Raw genomic sequence first — 19,643 nt, 5'->3', positions numbered from 1 at the left:
AAGTAAGTCAGAAGCACAGGTGACAACCTGGACTTTCAACTGGCATCTAAGTGGTGGGAGCAGAGTCTTGTGAGACTGAGCCCTTCACCACTGCGGTCTGACGCAGCCAGGTAGTTTCGAGGTTAAGTTGAACCATAGGACACCTGGCTGGTATCAGAGCTTTGCTTGGTGGCATGTGAGGCCCTCCCTCCTGCCCCCACACTGGTACTGGAGTCAGAACCATCTGGTGATATGGCTGTGCCCACGCGTGTGCACACACTTCACAGCCAAGGTCAGGTGGGAGAGTCTCGCTCTGCACTAAACCCTGACTTTTATGACTTTCTCTGAGTGATAGCATCGCATGTTAACATTGGATCTTTGACATACAGTGCATATATTCCATTTTCAAAGTATTTGCTGTGCTCCCAGAGTTCATATGTACATTTCTTGTTATTGCTATATCCGTGGAAGTGACTTTGGATTTCTTTCCCAGGGTGATAGCAGATTAATATGAACTCAGGGAGATGCTTGACTCAGGAATGCTAGACTGAGGGGAAACACAAGAGATCTTGCTTCTCTAAATCTGGGGTTAGCCCCCTCTTCAGGTGGAAACCAGGCCTGGATACTGCTCTCCTCAGGCCCTTCCCTCCCCAGAGTACGTCCCTCTCCTCTGCTCCTCTCAAGTCTGGGATTCCTCCTGTGGGCACATGAGCTTTCCTGCCTTTGTGCCTTTGCACAGGCTCTTTTCTCTGCCCCTCCCCCATGACTTCCCCCCCCCTCCCCCCCCCCCCCCCCCCCCCCCGCTGGTGGACTCTTCAGAGTAAATGGCCCCCCACTTAGCTTTTGGAATCTGCTCTGTAGAACTCAGTGCCCTGGAAGATAGTCCTTTCCGTCTCTTTGCACATCCAGCATTTTATGCCCACTTCTGTTCTCCAGTTTCTCACGTTGTCGTTTCTCCCTCTGTGAGCCCTTTGAAAGCAGAGTGTGTGTCTTACTCTTGGTATCTATATCGCCTGTATCTGTTCCAGTGCTTGGTATACATTAAAAACTATGGGTGAAAACCAAAGAATTCTTTTTGTTTCTTTTTCGTACAGAAACGATGACTATGGGAAGAGGATTCCTTGTGCCAAGGACACAGTAGGACAACCATCTTACAAAGATCTTAAGTAACTTTTCCCATCCAACAACACCCGGACGACTCCAGTGACCAAATGCTCGGCTGTAACCATGGCAATAACTGGCCCTCATTCCAGATTGGGTTTGCTGAATGTGAACCATCCAGCTGTCTCTAGGTGGCCCAAGTGCCATATTGCAAGGGAAGCACATCCATTATGGCCAAGAACCAAGATAAGACTATGGAAGAAACCAGCTGATACAATGCAAGTGCTGAGAGTACCTGGAGAGGTGGGACTCTTACAGAGTAACACGAGGTCCTTGGTGATGGGGTCATAGCACCTGCCCTGGCCTCATCATGCCGACACGATGTTCTTTGCTTGAATGCCCTGGAAGGACAGAATATCTTAAAATACATCCAGGTGCTAAATAAGCAGCAGATCTAATTCACACTGGACTTCCTTTTGAGCTAATAACTGTCTCCAGAAAATAATTTCACCCCAACAAGTGCTCTAGCTTTGCAAAGAATAGCCCCACAGGAGTCACAGGATCAGTGGGCTGTTTCCCTGGTGAAACCTGGTGAAGGAGTACTAGTTCCCAGCAAATTCACTGCCCGCCCTCCCCATGCACATGGCACAGAGTACCAGTTGATCATGGCTCTCTCGTCTGCTAATTCCAGGTTCTGAGGAGTCAGATCCCTAGTACTGTTTTCTAGGTAGCCGGGACCTAGCCTTTCAACTGGTGGTTGGCATTAGAATGAACATTAGTTAATCGTCACCACTGTAAAGAGGCATGAATCTCAGCGGTGTGAGCTTTCTGGAATGCCCTTTCCCAAGCACATCAGTCCACTGAGGGGACACCCTCAGATATAGGTGTAGCTGTGTGTGAGGACAGTAGAGGGAGAGATCACACAGCCCTCCCCTGAGGGAAGGCACAGCTGGTTGGGCCTTCTTGGTCTGAGTGCCTTCTGGGGGTATTTCCATATGCAACAACCCAGAGGCATAGCCTTGGGTAGCAACAAACAGGTTTCCTTTTCACTCTCAGACTTATAGATCACTCTCATAGCACTTGGGGAATGGAAATACCTGCAAGAGTGAAGGTCAAGGGCTGTCCCCGGGTATCTCATTCATTATTCAGCTTCCTCTGTGACCACATCAGCCAGTCCACTGCCAGCCATGCTCCTCATCCTCATTGCTTCTGCCTTCATACAGATGAAACCAAAGGCCTCAGCACACCCAGGAGAGGGTGTTTCCTCGTGATCCTCTCTCTTCCATTGTGGGTGCAAAGTATCCCATCCACACATTTGCACCACATCTCCAAGATAGCATTTCCCTTTTCATATAATGCTTCTGCAGCAGAATCCAGAGTTGAATTGCAGTTTTCCTTCCTGGGAAGCTCATTATCATTGTTTGAATTAACATTTCAATGAAAGAGTAACTGGGTGGAAGCAGGATTACTGCATGTCTTCAAAAAGTTCTCACTGCCACAGCTACCTAGTGAAAGCAATTGCCCTGATGCCAGTTCTATAAAGGATGGAGACCCATGTTAGTGTGAGGCAGTGTTACTACACTCTAGTTTCGTGCATTCCCCAGCCTGCTGGATCCATTTCCATCTCTGAATGACTTTTGACCAGGATCCAAAAGGAGCCCAAGGTTCTGCCTATATCCAATGATATGAGAAGGATTCAACATTCTTTACCCAAGGTTCCCCTCTGCCTGTTCCTCCCCATCAGACATTCCCCCCTATACCAGTGTTTAGAACCAAAGCATGAAGGACCAGTGCCAGCAAGATAGTCACCAGAAATAGTATCTCTTAGAGTCAGACAGAAGAGGCCAGAAGAATGGTCCCCAAGAAACCTGACTGGCCACAGCAGATATCAGGCAGCCATTCAATTAATTTTGATGTGTCCTTGGCAATGGGAACCTGGGTAGGAGATCCTGGGGCAGCTGTGCCTAAATGCGCCCCCCCCCCCAAGATTGTCCTTCCCAGACAGCTATCAGCCCTGGGGTGCTAATAAGTTTGCTGCTGGTTTGTTGGTGTGAAGCAGAAAGTGGCTTAGCAGGGGCCAGCAGGCAAAGAGGCCAGCCCACATGGCAGATAGGGGTCTTTGTGTCTGGAAGGCTTTGCTTAGCCAGTTTAGCTGTGGCCAAAGGCCAGTTATAAATTTGAACTCCCTGAGCCCATCTGCAACTCTGCCTCTTTTCTCTTGCTTTCTGTTTGGTTTCCCTTTAGTTTCCTAGTAAATGTTCCTTTTGAAAAATTCTAACCTTGTCTCATTGAACTTGGGGGATGGGGATTCTCCAATGTCTTTTCCAGGCTAGAGAAGGAAATTAAAGTACCTTGAAAATGGAAATAGCAGGGAAAAGGAGAACATGCTAGTAGGAGACTCTGGGGAAAGCTAGTGCCGAGAGATAGAGACCTCGTGTCCTCCACCTGCCTGGCATGTGCCCTCAGCTCTTTTCTCTTGCCATCTTTCTCTTCAAGGAGATCCGCCCTGCATCTGTGTTGCTGCCAGAGTAGCTATCTAGCCAGTGAACCAGGCATGTTGAGCATGCATTGTAAGGTACGGGAAGTACAGGGTACATGACCAGAGGAGAAACTGGGGAGTGTGGGGAAGCAGTGGTCTCCACACAGTGGATTTTTTCAAAATGCTTCAACAACTCAGAATGGAGAGTCTTCGCAGTCTTAGCCTTCACAGCCATCAGTGAGGAGACAGCTTTCACGTGAAGAGAAAAAAGTCATCTTCTCCTACTTCCTCAATGAGACTGTTAAAATATAGCTATGGAAAATGTCCTGTTATCTTCATGGCTCTCCTGTCCTGGTGGATGTTCCAATTATCTATTGCCACATAACAAAGCACTACTAAACCCCCTAGTTCAAATAGAAAGTTGTTATCTCATGGCTGGGTTGACTGGGTTTAGGTGATCGCTCTCTCCTGTGGAGTAATCTGGGTGCTGTCAGATGGCAGTTAAGGCTGGCGTCACCTGAATGCCTGACTGGGTCAGAGAGCCACGCTGGATTCTTCACTCACGTGTGACTGCTCGGCTGGGTGACTGGACCACATGGAGGCTGGTTGGGCTTGTCACGTGATTGCAATGTCATGGGGATTTCAAGGCAGTCAGACATCATACACAGTGGCTCGTTTCCCCCAGAGCTAACACTGCAAGAGGTCCCAGTAGAGGCTGCATGTTCCTTCTAAACTCTGAAGTTACACAGAGTCACACCCACCATGTACTATTGGCTAAGAACAAGTGACACAGCTCGCCCAGATTCAGGGAAGGTTCTGCACAAGAATGGAGTACATGAAGGTGTGGCTCATAGGGGCCATGTCAGAGAGAGTGAGGGTGGGACTGGAGGTGCAGGGGGGTGGGCAGGAGGGTGGAGGGGGTGTCACTGAATCAGAAGGCTTCCTGGATAACTGTCACTTTAAAAGCACATGCAATGCTTGACATGCACAAGGATGGGGTGAGGCGTAGAGAAAAAAGGGGTAAAGAAGAGGGAGAAAGATGCCCCATGGACAATTAGATAGAGCTGAAGCTAAAGATACAATAGGTAATTGGTAATAATTGATGTGAAGTGTCTGATGTCACAAGAGAGCCTGAGAGACAAGCATGATTATTTTCATTCTACTGATTGCCCCAAAGCTTGAGTTGGATGCTACACCACCATCTCTGAGCCATAGTAAAGGTGCAAAGAAGAGATTTCCATGCTTGAGAACACACTTAGCAATGAAAATGCAAAGGATGCTAGCTAGAAGTATTTTGTCCCTTTTCTGAACACTTCAGAAAAAATGATCGGCAGCTTCTAAGAGATTTTATCAAGTCTAGCTGGAAAGAGCTTACTTCTCTGTGACTTGTCCCTTCACACGCGGTCCCACATGGCTGGTGTGCTGTGGTGCATCCCCCTCCTGCCTCTCCCTCTCTTGCAGCAATCCTGCCATACCCAATAGCAGGGCCAGTCCACTGCTCCGCCCCCCATGCTGGCCTCCTCCAAACTCAGCCACTTTGCTGTAAATTTCAATACAACGACATAGAAAGTGATTTAATGAACTGAGAAAAGATCATCAACGTGGATGAGCATCTGGCCAAAAGCAATCTGCAATCTGTATGTGGATCTTGAGAATTCTGCAGGTCATTTAGCTGTCCATGGCTACCCATGTCACTGATGTCGCTGAAGACTGTTGGGAATGTCCAGCCTCTGGAATTGCCACCTGTACACAAGTCAGAGAGGATGGCCCCACTTGTTGCTCAGGATTCCTGAGCCCGTGGCTGACAAAGAGCACAACCTGGGCCTAGGAGTGGCCAGAGACCTCTCCAGACTCAGGTTTCTCACTCTTCTCTCTCCAGTCGCTCTCAAGGCCAAGAGAGATGAAACCTCTCAATATCCTTTAACAGTCACCTGCAGACACTTCCTTAGTCGTAGACCCCATGATGCCTGTCACAGAGGTGCTGCTTGGCACCTTCTGAGCCAGAGAGAAGTCATTGGCTGTGTTCAGAGAGTTCTGCTGTCTCTTGGAAATGCTCTTTCCAGAAGAGGCGCATATGAATGGGGTCTTTCTATTACCATACACCCTATTTCACCTTCTTTCCAACTTCATATGAAATAATTGGCCTCTGTGGAAGACATGAAATAGAAATATTGAGGAAAAAAAAGAAAAACTGCCCTGCCAGTTGATGAAGTAGCCCAGGGAAGACTTGAACTCAAGTCCAAGGAAAACGGGAAAGTAGGGGTTGACAACTTTCCAGGAGTTGCAAGTGAGGCTTAGTCCTCACCCCTAGGGCCAGTGTGAGACAAAGAGAAGCTCTACACAGCATCATGGCCTTGCCTCCAGTAAGCTGTGGTGTCAGGTTGAAGCTCCCTTTGTTTAGTTTCCTGAGAGAACACATCAAGGTCATACAAGGATGAAGGATGATGGCAGAACCCACTTCTTCCTTCTTCCACTCAAAGGTTTAATTGTCACTTGCTGCCCAAGCTCCCTGGGAATATAGGTTGCAAAATTAAACTAGCAGTATAATCTCGCCTGTACCTTCACTCCCTGCTATCTTTTCACTCTGTCCAGGAGCCCTGGGCCTGGGAAGGACTAAGAGCCAAGATTGAAGATGGTTCCAAAAGAATGGGAGCAGGTCCCAAAGTCCAGTCACCCTGGCTGAAACTCAGTGTCATTAGGATCCCCCAGCTCATGCACAGGCCAGATGATGATTTGATGTACCTGTTCCTGATGGATAAAAGAGTAGGCTAAAGGGATGTGGACCACAGGCCCTGCCCTTTAAGTCATTGCCACTGGCTTCTTTAACACCCTCCTGAGCTAGACGGATATGATGAGCACAGTCAGAGGGTTAGAAAGCATAGGAACATATGGTTATTCATGATAACACTGCACCTTGCAGCACGGTATTGCTTTTACCCACTTATTTTTCGAAAATTCAATTTGTGACTCCAGATAGTGAAGTTAGTATAAAGAAAGAATGAAAAAGAAAAAAAAGAAAGTTAATATCTTCTTGACTTAATACAAAATTTATTGTAGTTATTACTCCAGTAATTATCACATTAAAGCTCTTTCCAAAACAGCATCTGACACAGTAATGTTGATGTTTTTTCTTATCAAGTGAACATCATCTCCAAGACAATGACTTCTCACAACTTAGATAAAATTTCTTTCATATGATGACATCATCCAGATTTGAATTTATCAGAGTAAGGCAAATTCTCTATTTCACCAAACTCAAAGCTTTGGGAGAATAATAAAAAAATATTTCTTCAAATGCCTAAAGACATTTGTATTCAGGGATTTAGAGATAAACTTACAGATGATATAAAGTGGTAAATTAACCTTCCAGAGAAGGCATTACCTTCACTTCAAAGATATAATCAATTTTTATATATCTTTTTCTCAGGGAATGTTAGAGCTCAATTAAAAATATTCAGTCTAAAAGCTTTCAAATGATCCTCATCTGAAAGGTGTTTTAGAAAATGGTGCAAGCTAAGAACTTAATAAAGAAAAGTGTTGCCATAAACTATACATTTCTTGAATGAAGACAAATGTACTGTCCCTGCCTGCATGTCTACAACTCAGATTGGAGCTCCGCTGAGAACCCACTGGGTCTCCTGACTCCAGCAAGGCTCATAGACTTTCTTAGCCAAGAGGCAAATCTGCATTATGGTCCCAAACTGCAGTCAGTATGTTTATACTGTGTTTTCTACAAAGGAAGTATAAATGCAAAAATGTTTTATTGAGAATATGCCCCAGGCAGCACAGGGTCAAGCCTCCCAGAGCCAGAAAGAGGGTTTCTTTGCTACCAAATAAAAAGGACCAGGAGCTCCAGTGTGCTATTTGCAAATGAGAACTCCCAGGATTGCAAGTATTTTGAGCGAACTAAGTATGGTTCTAAAACATGTATTGATTTTACTTTGTTCTCTGCAAAGTTAAGTATCACGCTATCTTGACCAGCACTGGTACGTTTTGAAAATAATTTTTGTTCCAGTAAAATGATCAAGGAGACATTTAAACTTTACCTTCCAGTGTTTTCCACACTTGAAATCCACAGACAGCTGCCTGACCGACTGGCTGCAGTGGATCCTGGGCCCTAACTGTGCTCTTCACGGCTTCTCCCTGGCCCGAGGGGACCAGCCCTTGCTGTACTGTGCACTTAGCAGCTCTGAAAACCCCTCTGGCTCTCTGGCCAGGAGATGCCATTTTGGCAACAACTACCTCTGGATTTTATTCTCATTCTGAAAGATGGTTCTTCTTTCTCCCAAAATAATGTAGAACAAAGGAGGATGAATCCATCATTAAGCTGAATAACAACTGTATGTACATTCAGGGTCAGGGATTGTGCCACCAAAAGTGAACCCAAAGGCAGCATTCTTAATTTTTCCATGTTTTAAACTTAACCTTGAGTTTTTAGGTGAAGTAAAGATAGAATTTCAAAAATGATAAACAATGGCCTCAAAGAAAATCCAAGAGGTATGTCTGTCACTGTAAAGAGGCCCATAACACCAGGAAAATTTAACAAATTAGTCAAATGCTTATTCCATCTGGTAGACCAAATATTGACATTTGACTGTCTGGCTCATGTTCATTCGCCAGCCCATGTAAAGTAGCTGTTGGCGGGTCCTTCCTTAAAGGACTTCTCCTGTGCACGAGCATCAGTGGGATCCACTGCCCCTCCAGCTTGGAAGACTGGATCAGACTCGGGAAACCCCTAGCCTGCACTGAAAGTCATCTGTTTCCCTGGGGAGCCCAGGTCCTTGTGGAGAAGGGTGTTTATATACGTGACCAACGAGCTCATGACCTTCTTACCCTCCAGGGGATAAGGCAAAAGCAGTAGTTTAGAAAAGGCCGATTGTAGGCTTTCAAACTGTAATTACACAGGGGCTAAGGACCAGGAAGGATGACTAACTAAACTTTTACCCACCACTTGAAACTATTCTAGTGCATGAGCTCACTGCTCTGGGCTAGTGGTAAAACATTTGCCTTATTCTGGTAGACAAGCCATGGTAGAGACCAACCGGCTCTAGAAGAGGAAGAAGGAAGTCAAGCCAGTGAGCTCCAGGCAGTGTGCTGGTCAGGGCTGGAGTGCTGCTCTGCTGCCAGCAGCACTGGAGTAGGACCGTGCCTTCCTGCTACACTCCTGGCCCTCAGGGGCCCTAATCTTTGTCAGTCCCTGGTACAACCAGATCACAAACACACCTGAGGGAGAATGGCAGTCTCCTGTGGCAGTACTTGGGTCCCACTCTTCTGGACTTAAGAGAATTTTGTATATTCCCAAAGGGCTTGAGCTGGCAAAAGAAGCACAGCTATGGGGAGCCCCTGCCTGGCCCTGGTCTCTCACTGGTTTTGACTTCAAGGTGCATGAATATAATTGCCGAACAGGAGAGACTCAGAGAGGCTGGCGCAGGATGGCATGTCCCTCCGAGGGAGAAGAAAATGATTGAGAAGAATATGTCCCTACTGAGGGCTGTTGTCTTTGATGTGATCCTTTCTTGAACCCACACGATGGCCTTAGAGAGGTGGGGTCACTGCTAGTGGCACCTTTTCTGCCTGCAGAATAGGGAAGGGAGGTGGGTGTCCTACAGAAACACGCATAAAATGAGAGGCAGAGCATCCATGACCGAGGGTCTTGGGTAGCTCAGGATTTGTGAGAAGCAGGCCACTTTGCCAGGTGGGCAGCTACGCCCACGAAGCCCTGCCTTATCCCTGACACTTCCATGCAGTGACTTCTGCAAGACCCAGAGGACTCATTGCTATGAAGAGATGCACGAGGTCAAGTCTCCCCGCCATATGGGGCCATGGCACCATGAATAGAGGTATGGTCTGGGGCTGGGCCCAGAACTCTGTTCCTGCTTCTGAAGCTGATGTCACCCCCGAGGCTCCCAGATGACTGTCACTTGAGGAAGTTTGGCCCCATGTGTTCTGTGCTCTGTCACCTCTGGTCTCTGAGTCTCTGGGTCTAAGGAACTGTGTGTGTTGTCCCTGGGAAGCCATGCAGCTGAGACCTGTGCGGTCCTAGACACCTGGTGCCCAGAGACCCATGTGCAGAGTAGCTGCAGAGGGTTGTGTAGTGTCCAGAGGACATAAGCCCCTCCCCATGCCTTCACTGGGCCTTCATTTTTAGCAAATCTTCTGAAAGAAATTTGATTTTGAGAATTTCCTAAATCCCTTTTGGTCATCAAAAGGAATTATCTAGTGTGATTCATAAAATCAGGAGTGCCACTCTTGAAACAGAAGAGATTTCATTTTGAGTTAATTGTCAGTCCAGGTTCTTTCCACATGCCCCAGAGATGCTCACCGTCCTGCCAGTAGCTGGGGAGAAGGAAGCAGCGGAGAGAGGCAAGGAGAGCTCCCTGGAAGAAGGGCTTATTGACAAGAAATTGGTGTTAGATGAAGGAAAGAGGTGAAGGTGACAACCATCAGTGGTTGGTTCAGTCAGGGGCAGAAAAGGTGCCTACCAGGCAGCATCCCTTCCTGGTCTGCTTCTTCATGCAACAGCCTATAATCCTTTGCCTTGGGCTGTAATAGAAATCTTTATCCCTGGAAGCTCATGGATTTGTCTCCAGCTCTTACAGCTCAGCTCCTTGCTCATAATAAGATCCAGGCAGAGGCATCTGGGGAAACTTCCCTCACCACAAGGCACAGCTCACACTGGCCCCCACGGCCACCCACCAGGTCTGTGAGCACACAGATTTCAGATGTGGATTTCTAGTGTCTGATGCTCTATTGATTGCAAGAACATTTTGGGGGGGGAAACAGAAAATCGTGGCTCTTTATTTTTTTTTAATGTGCAGCAGAGTTCTCTTTTTTCCTCTAAATCTATTTATTTATTTATTTATTTTCTTACATCGTTGTGTGTTTTTGTACAGTAATTGGTTTCTCCTCTCAGGTGTAGGCACTTTTTATAGCTGGAACACATTCCCATTCACATGGAAAAAGGAAAACTGGCCTTCTCCATAGATAATGCGCTGCAAAGTCTCTGCCCTCTAGTGGCTAAAGGCTCAAACTAATATTTTGCACAAAACTGCCTCAATGTTCAGGCCTGCAATACGGAGCTGATACCTGTAAGCAATCATTCTCTGAGCACAGAAGGTAACGCCTCAGCTTTAAGTCCGGAGCTGTGTTCCCGGTAGGTTAATGTTCATGGGTCTCCAGAGGCCTCGCTTACTTGGGAACCTACACACCAGAGACCATGGGCAGGGCCTGTGCTGGAAGGATGCAGAGCCTATGTAATACCAGCTTCCCACACGTGCCTGCCAGCCTGGACCCGGGGCTCACTCAGAAGGATCCCTGCCGGTGACCATCAGGCGGGCGACATGATGGTCACCCCCAGCCAATGGTCTTCTCCAGCTGCAGCCTTGCCCTTCACACCCCGGAAGTCACTAGTCGTGGGGCACTCATGGACCATCTCCTTCTGGCAGTGTGTCCATCCTCCACTCCCAAGCCTTCCCAAGCTGAGTAAATGTCAGTAAGACTTCTTGGCAGTAAACTCTTGGCAGAAATGTAGTTACCAGGTGCTGTAGGTCCTGACTGAATAGGCCCGCTGAGGCCAACCGGCCGCACCTGGCTCACCCGGCATTTGACTAGCACCAGTGAGGATGAGACAGTCTGCAGGGAGTATCAGATCGTAGCCAACCACCCAGGTGAGTTTCAAAAGACAAACCACAATGATCACTGTGAGAGGGTTCGAGAGTCCTAGGGATGCTGGGGCACATTGTTTTTATTTCATAGGAAAGAGTAGCTTGGTGGCTACTGGAGTTGGGGGGCCAGGGCAGGCCTTTGTGTCAGGCAGTAGGAGCAGCATGCCAGCCCATGGGAGGATTATGGCCAGAGGCATGTGAGTAGGGGTGAAGGGGATATCTTAGAGCTTCTCCCTTATGTCAAATTATGGCATTATTGATAAAAGGAATGATTGGTGACATAGCACAGGTATGTGGGAACAGAAGGTAAATAAAGGTACATCTGACAATAGCCAGAGATCTCACACTTACATGTGGCTGCCATTTTTGGTTACTTTGATGGGGCCATCTTTAGAAGGTTCTCACCTGACTCCTTATATTCCAACATAAATCTCTAAAGATTTTAAAATTATCCACTAGAGGGCCTCCCCGTTGGCGCAGTGGTTGAGCGCTGGGCTGCGAAGCTGCTCACAGCCTCTGCAGCGCCAGTTCGATACCCGGCTGCCGGTGAGGGTCCCACATGGCGCGCAGACCTCTCCTGCCGCCCGCTGCCCCCCTCAGCAGTGTACTTCGTCAGTCTGCCTGTTCTGCTCCCCGCTCTGGCTCTGGTGAATTCTCTCACCCTCCCGCACTTCTGACTGTACCCAGTGCTTGTATAAATAAATAAATAAATTTTTTTTAATTAAAAAAATAAATTATCCACTAGAAAAATATCAACTTGCTTCAATATCTTCTTAGCCAAAAATTCTCAGCCAGAAAACTACTCTTAATATCTAATTTAAATTTCCTCTACAATTTCCTCTATGTATTTCCCTAATTATTCATATTAAATCCTGAAGTCATTTAGTCTTTATGAAAGTCCACAACCACTCCCTATTGCTTCAAGCCAAACTCCTTCCTTTCCATATAATCTAAAGTTTCAAAAAGATGTCAATAGAAAATTAATAAGGAAAGCCATGCATTGAGGGGGAACTGAAAGTACACAAGATAAGAGGCTTTTTTGGGCTTCCCTGGTGCCATAAGGTGTTAAGTCTCAGCACTATGAAGCTATTGGCAGAAACTGTAGCACAAGTTTGATCCCCAGCCAAAGAACTAACCCACAAGGCTCAGCAGACCTCTCCTGTCTTGCCCACTGCTCCCCTCAGCAATCCCCTCAGTCAATCGTCCTGTTTTGCTCCCCACTCTGTCTGATGAATCCTCTCACATCCCTCCCTGTATCTCTAGTCTACACCCCAGCTCTTGTATGCATAAATAAATATTTTTTTTAAAAAGTCAGGAAGTTCTTTCCAATCCCCTAAGCACCTCATATTCATATATAAAATACCCCGATCCTCACAACTATATCTCTGACTTGCTTTCCAAGTGTGTGTATGTCTGTGTTCTAGAAAATGGTAAGACTTCAGTAAAGACACATAGTCATCACTCGACACATTTATTATCAGATTCTAGTTCTGGTTTTCCTGTGACTGAAAGACACTTGTCCCGATATTTTTAACTAATAAGTTGGTATTTCAAGCCCCCTTCTTCATGTATTGCCCCTCTACACCCCGAGAAGTCTGAAGTTTGGAGGTTTGCTGGTGCTAACAGGTCCTCCCCAGAAGGCCCAGGTGGGGCTGGAGGTTCAGGCCAATATTTTGCTGTCTCTCTGGGGTGGAGGACGATCAAAAGAAAGATGGTTTTCTCCTGGAAATGTAGACGGGTCTTTGGGATTTCGTAAGGAAGGAAATGTGCTCACTACTCAGGGAAGAGGAATTCTTTACAGTTCAAGAGGAAACAATACAAACAAGACAAACTTCAAATCCTGAGAAGTGCTTCCTAACTTTCTCTGTCCTTTCCTCTCTTTGGGGCATCTCCAGGAAGAGCAGAGGGGGTGAAGATGGTGTGGAGACAGCGCTGACAGATGGCGTGAGATCTCCAAGCAGGGCAGACTGCAGACTCCACCCTGGCTATCAGAGCAGGTGCCAGAGGGGTCTCTTGGGTCTCCAGGCTGGGTGCCCTCTGCTGCTGCTCAGGCCTGCTTCGTGGTGTAGAGCTTAGCTTGCATATAATTTAACTTGCACAGCCTATCCTTAGTCCAAGGAGTCAAGACTGTACTGGGGAGGAATTGGCAGACAACCGAGGCTCTTGAGCAGGGGAGTTACATAAGGAGGTTTGTAAATTGGTTCCATCATCCTGGCTGCAGTCTGTAGGATAAACTAGAAGGGGTCAGAAGGGAGGCTGCTGTAAACAAAGAAGACTCAGCCATCAACCTCAGCTCCTCCCTCCCTTTTCCCCTCCCTCGGTCAGTAAACAAGCTCTGTCAGTTCTGCACCCTGAATATTTCTCAATGACGATTACAATATTCCACACTGGATATAATGTGTGTTTCCCCCCAACACAACCAATTCTCCAACACCAGCTAAGTGTCCTACAATTTAACTCACTTCTGAAACTACCTGGAGATCCCACAGGTGACAAGACCTTGGTCTGACAAGACCACTCTCCACTTTGGATGCCAAACCAAGTCCAGGTTGTCATTTGTGCTTCTGACCCACTGGCTGTAAATCCCACTATCCCCTCACTGGTTTGATTAATTTGCTAGAACAGCTCACAGAACTCAGGAAAAACATTTTACTTACTAGACTAGCAGCTTCTTCTTATAAAGGTTATAACTCAGGAACAGCCAAATGGAAGACATGTCTGCACAGGACAAGGTACAGGGAAAGGGCAGAGTTTCTGTGCTCTGGAAGCTTGTCACTTTCTCAAATCTCCAAATTTTCACCCGGCCAGAAGTTCTCAAAATCCTGTCCTTTTGGATATTTTAAGAGGGTTCATTGCTTCGGCATGATGGATTAAATCACTGGCCATTGATGATTAAGCTCAGTACCCAATTCCTTTCCCCTCCCTGGAAGTAAGAGGTAGGATTGGGGATGGGAAACCAAATTTCCATCATCTAATCAAACGTTTGGTATCTACAGATGACCAGTCTCTCCTAACCCTTAGGCACTAAAAGCCCCCTATTTACATAATAAAAGAAACCCTTATTCTCATCACAGGAAATCCAGGGGTTTTTGGACCTCTGCCAGGAAAGGGGTGGAAAATATAATAATACTACTACACTTATTATAACTCACAATGTCACAGCATCCATTTAGCTCTTTCCCCACATGCTCCAGTTCTGGCCTCATCATCTCTCCACAAATCACTCTGCTTCCTAATCTGTCTCCCACCTTAAATATAGTCTTGTCTACCCTTGAACCCATCCTTCATCTGGCTTCCAGAGAGACCTCTCTAAAACTCAAACCTATTTAAGTTTCTCACAGACTTCCAACTCTCTCATTGTTCCTACCATAACACTTACAATGTTCAGCATACCCTACAAAGCTGTCACAGCCTGGCCTCTGCTTATCTTATGGAGGTGACTGCTGTGGCATGTTACCCAAATCTGCCTTTCAGGACAAGAATCCTCATTGCCCAGATTGTGTGATTTGCCATTTACAGCTCTCACTTGAGTCCCTCTCCAGGAATTGTCCTCAGCAAAAGGAAACTGCCTTACTCAAGATTCCCTCCCTCCTCTGGAGTACCTCTCAACCAATGACTGCTGATGCATGGGTGCCAAGGCATGATCCCTTGGCCTCAATTTGGGACACATCTGAAGAGCTCTGCTAGTTCCAGAGCTCCTTGTAGGAGCTGCTGAGCCCTATGTTGCAATCGCAGAGCAGTTAAACTTCTCTGTTTCCTACTCATGTTTCATTCACTCCTCCCGACAGGTATTGTTCCAGACAGCACACCCCCCCAAGAAATGTCTCGCATGCAAGTTGGTCTCTGTGTGTTTCCTGGAGAGCTGAACCTATAGTACTATCCTGGCCCCATCACCCAGTCATTGAAATTTCTGCAAGAACTTTGATCTGTTCCTCAAATCCACTAAACTCTGACTTACGTGTCTTTGCATCTGCTCTTGCTTCTGCCTAGAGATTTTCCCACCTCAGTTCCCAGATATGCCCTTTGTAGGGCTAATTCCTCTTCAACCTTCAAGTTTCAGCTAAGATGTCACCTTATTTGACAAGTTTTTTCCTGATTCACAGCTCAGGTGCTTTACCTCTGAACAGCCCTGGCATTTAGTACTACCTCTACAGCACTGCAGACTTAATTATTTTTTTTTTTTAAGAAGTTTTCTTTTTTTTTCTTTCTTTTTTTTTTTTGATTTATTTATTTATTTATTTATACAAGCACTGGGTACAGTCAGAAGTGCGGGAGGGTGAGAGAATTCACCAAAGCCAGAGTGGGGAACAGAACAGGCAGATGGACTGAAATACACTGCTGAGGGGAGCAACGGGCTAGTCAGGAGAAGTCTGCTGCACCAGTGGGTTGCTCCCTGGCTGGGGATCGAACTCATGCTGCAGTGGCTGTGGTTAACTTCATAGGTTGTGTCTTAACCCTTTGCGCCACCAGGGAGGCCCACTGCAGACTTAATTATAATGCAACATAATTATGCATCCATGCAATTATCTCTCCTACTGGACTCTATTCTCTGTGAGGGCAGGGAGTATGTCTGTCATCCCTGCCATTGTGCATAGTCCAAAAGTTGACATGCTAAGTACTCCAAAACACTTGTTAAATGAATGAATGAAAAGCGGGAAAAAAGTTCTAAGGAAGAAGTAGCAGTAGGTGATGGATTGCTTGATTATAAGAAGAGTCTAGAAAAACTCCTATATCTCTACATATTTAAGTAGGAAGATGGTGGTGCTACTTTCTGAGACAGAGAATACAGAAGGATTTAAATTTGAGGAGAAAAATAATTAGAAACACTCATGTTTGAGATGTCCATTCCATTTGCAAGGACAACAGGCAGGTGGAAATAGGGTTTGGAGTTCAAACCTTTGGACTGGACTTGGAAATAATTAGTGTATCACTCAAGAAATTGCCTCATCAATTTATTTCTTTGCAAAAACACACTTTAAACTCCCCATTAGAATCTCCATCCCCATGTTGCCTCCTTCTGCAACTTAATGGTGCTTGTGTTCGTTTTCTGGGGCTGCCATACCAAAATATCGCATGCTTTATTTCTCTCAGTTATGAAAACTAAATGTCCAAGATCAAGATGGCAACAGATTTGATGGCTTAAGGAGGCTCACAGATGGCTGCCTTCTTGACATGTCCTCACGTTGCCTTGCTCTGGGCATGCGCCTCCTCGGGGACGCTATGTATATCCAACTTTCCTCTTTTTATAAGGACACTGGTCAGATTAGATTAGACCCATCCAAGCAAGTTCATTTGAATTTAATCACATTCTAAAAACCTTCAAATATTGTCACCTTCGGCGATGCTAGGTTAGGATTCATCATAAGAATGTTGTAGGGGACTCAACCCCACCCACACCATGTCCAAACCTCATGTCCTCCTTCTCACCACTGCTCAGAAGGGGGCCAGCCCACACTTATCCACCAGAGCACCTAAGTCTAGAGGCAGTTTCCCTTCAAATTTCCAAGATTCAGACTTCAACATGTTATGAAAATCAATGAAAGAGTGGTTTATTCTGTCTGGGATAGGGGTGATGAGGAGGTGGAAGACTTGAAGAGTGAATAAGGGTTCACAAGTTACAAAAGGAAGAAACATCCTAGGCAGAGGGACCTACATAAACAAAGACATCATGATGTTAAATTTCATTCAGTTTGGAGATAATTAGATGTAGCTCTTTTGTGGGTTGAAAGTGGGGGATGGTAAAAGCTGATGCAAGAGGGGTAGGCTGAGGTCACATGTAAAGAGCTTTCCTTTTGGCATGAAATCAGCCAATGCTTTATCTAAAGAAAAAAAGACAGGGAATTAGAGGTTGCTCCAACCACTCAGACAGGAAGCAATGCAATTACTTGCAAATGTTGGGAAGATTGGAGGATGGCATTAAGGCAAAGAATTATTGGGAGTGGCTGGGGTGAATAACAGATAAAGGGAAAAGCTGAGCAAACAGAGGAAGAAGAAAAAAAAAGAAGCCATCTGTTTCCGATGTAAAAGATGAACTCTAGTATCCTAGCTGGGGTTCTGTTGAGTTGAGTTCTGTCTTTATTATTATTATTTTTTTTTTTTTAAAGATTTATTTATTTATTTATTTATACAAGCACTGGGTATAGTCAGAAGCGCGGGAGGGTGAGAGAATTCACCAGAGCCAGAGCGGGGAGCAGAGCAGGCAGAAGGACCGAAGTACACTGCTGAGGGGAGCAGCGGGCGGCAGGAGAGGTCTGCGCGCCATGGGGGACCCTCCTCCAGTGGCCGGGGAGCAGCTGGGGATCGAACCGGAGCTGCAGAGGCTGTGGGCAGCTTCGCAACCCAGCGCTCAACCGCTGCACCACGGGGAGGCCCTAGTTGAGTTCTGTCTTAAGAAGGCACAGTCTTTTCACAGACTTTCCTGGAGTTTGCCAGCCTCTCAGAAAAGTAAGGATGCAGATTAAGGGCAAGGGAGTAGAAAAGGCTCTAGACATCAGGGGGTCAGTTAATATGGAGGCACAGCAGCAAAAGGACCATCAATGATGAAAGTGGCAAAGAGTTCCAGGAGGACCTGGATGAGGTCAGCTTGAGTAGGCTGAGCATGAATATGCCCCGTTCTGACTGGTCATTTCGGAAAAACAGTCAGCTCAGGGCTGGGCTACAGACCAAGGACTAGTGAGCTGCTTGTGACCACACTAAGGACAGAGTGAAGACTGTCAACTGGTTTAACTTTCCTTTCTCAGGACACTGGGACAGAAAAGCAGAAGGATCCGGCACCTGAAAAGGGAAGGAAGGGGCTCACTATGCTTGGTCACTGTCCTCCCTAGTGAGGGGCCACAATCAGAGGTTAAATGTAAGGAAGGCAAAAGAACCAAGTGGATGATTATTTCCCAACTGCAGGCTAAGGTACAGCCAGTCGTCTTTTTCATTCCATAGAGAAAGGCCAGCTCTGAGTAAATATGGCTACGGTTGGCCTCTCTATGTCAGCCAAAGATGAGACTCTCACCAAAATGAGTTTTATTTTTCTTTACAAAAGCTCTGGGCACAAGGATGTTCCATTCTGGGGCGGCCCCGTGGCTCATCAACCCTGATGAGTCAGTGGAGCCGGCTATGCTCTTTACTGCCCAAGAATAAAAGCTCAGCAAGACCAAGTGTGGGCAGTTGAGCTCAGAGGCCAGGCTTGTCCCCTTGAAGCTGGTGACTGAAGAGAGAGCCGTGTGGGCCTGGATCACTGGCACAGAGAGGAGTGCCTGCAAGGCTGGGCTGAAGGCTCTGAGCTCAGGCTCTCCTCGGATGCCTACCCCAGGGATGTGGAGAAATGACAGCCCTGGAAGCAGCCTGAGGACTCTGCTGCAGGCCAGGCCTCCACAGCTTCTCACTGAAGCTCAAGCAACATTAGTATTGAATGTGCATATTATTGTAAAAAACAATGGCAGCATGCTCTAGAAAACCAAGAATACGATTATGGTGTTGCTCCCCCAAAGCAAATTGACACAAATTGGGGTTTTCTTCCACTGCACCTATACTACTTAGTTCACAATGTCAAAGTTAGAACCTGAGGAGCTTGTAAAGAAAATCCACCAGAGCACCTTTAGCATAAGACTGTATTTGAATATGCCAACAATGAGAAGTTTCTGAAAGAGCTTTCTCACCTGGGGAAGGGGGCTGAATCAAGTGGCATTTTTATGAGCATTTAAGAAGAGGGATCAGCCCAAGTTCAGCCAGTTTGGGGAGTAGTTAAAAAAATGGTTCTCAGAACTAGGAGGAATTGTTCTTAAGGAGGAGCGTTGTGTGTGCTTTTACGAAGGGGGTGGGTGAGTAGGGAGGGTTAGGACTAAAGTCACGTGGAAGAGAGGTAATGAGGGACATCTAATGGAGACCAAGACATGCACAGGCCACAGTGGAGAATTCTGTCTTTCAAAGTCTAAAGAGACCAAATGCAAACCCAGCTCTTCTGACTCCTGGCCAGAGTTCTGCCCCTGTGCTGTAGGTGGCTCGACCTTCCCCACTGTTGCAGGCAATTGAAAAAGGAGCGCATGTATCCTGGCCCCACTGTGGAAGGAAAGGTTGAGATAAGCAAAGGTCTGTGCTGCCAATTGGAAAAAGTGGAGCATTTCACCATCTAACTCTAAGAACAGGATTTATTTTCAACTGGACTGGGGCCTGCAGGATTGTGTCCCTTGTGTTACTGTGGCCTGCAGTCACAGGGGAAGGGAATTCTGCCACTAGGGACTGAGAACTCAAGGGCTTCCTTACAAAGGAGCTCACTTCCTGATAGTTTGACTCTGGAAGCAATATTGTGTTCATCAGTGACTACAGTTGCGCCCAGTCTGAGCTGGATCCTCAGATTTTCCAACTCTCAGCCCAGGTGGCCAGGGCTCTGGCCCTCTCTCCCCAAGGAGCAATCAACCCCTCGAAATCGC

The 19,643-nt window shown here is 46.5% G+C and overlaps 1 protein-coding gene across 1 annotated transcript in view; it reads left to right on the top strand.

The window, feature by feature from the left end:
• SYT9 (synaptotagmin 9) overlaps nt 1–3,729 on the top strand; it is a 186,880-nt gene extending 183,151 nt beyond the window's left edge. The window contains exon 7 of the mRNA XM_037522761.1: nt 1,074–3,729. Within this exon, the coding sequence (XP_037378658.1) occupies nt 1,074–1,082 (9 nt within the window). The 3' untranslated portion in view covers nt 1,083–3,729. The remainder of the gene's footprint in view (nt 1–1,073) is intronic.
• The last annotated feature ends 15,914 nt before the right edge of the window (nt 3,730–19,643 follow it).

This window comes from Talpa occidentalis, unplaced genomic scaffold (assembly GCF_014898055.3).
Source record: "Talpa occidentalis isolate TD23 unplaced genomic scaffold, MPIMG_talOcc4v2.1 talOcc4.3, whole genome shotgun sequence".
Taxonomy (NCBI): Eukaryota; Metazoa; Chordata; class Mammalia; order Eulipotyphla; family Talpidae; genus Talpa; species Talpa occidentalis.
This window is presented reverse-complemented; position numbering and strand designations above follow the sequence as displayed.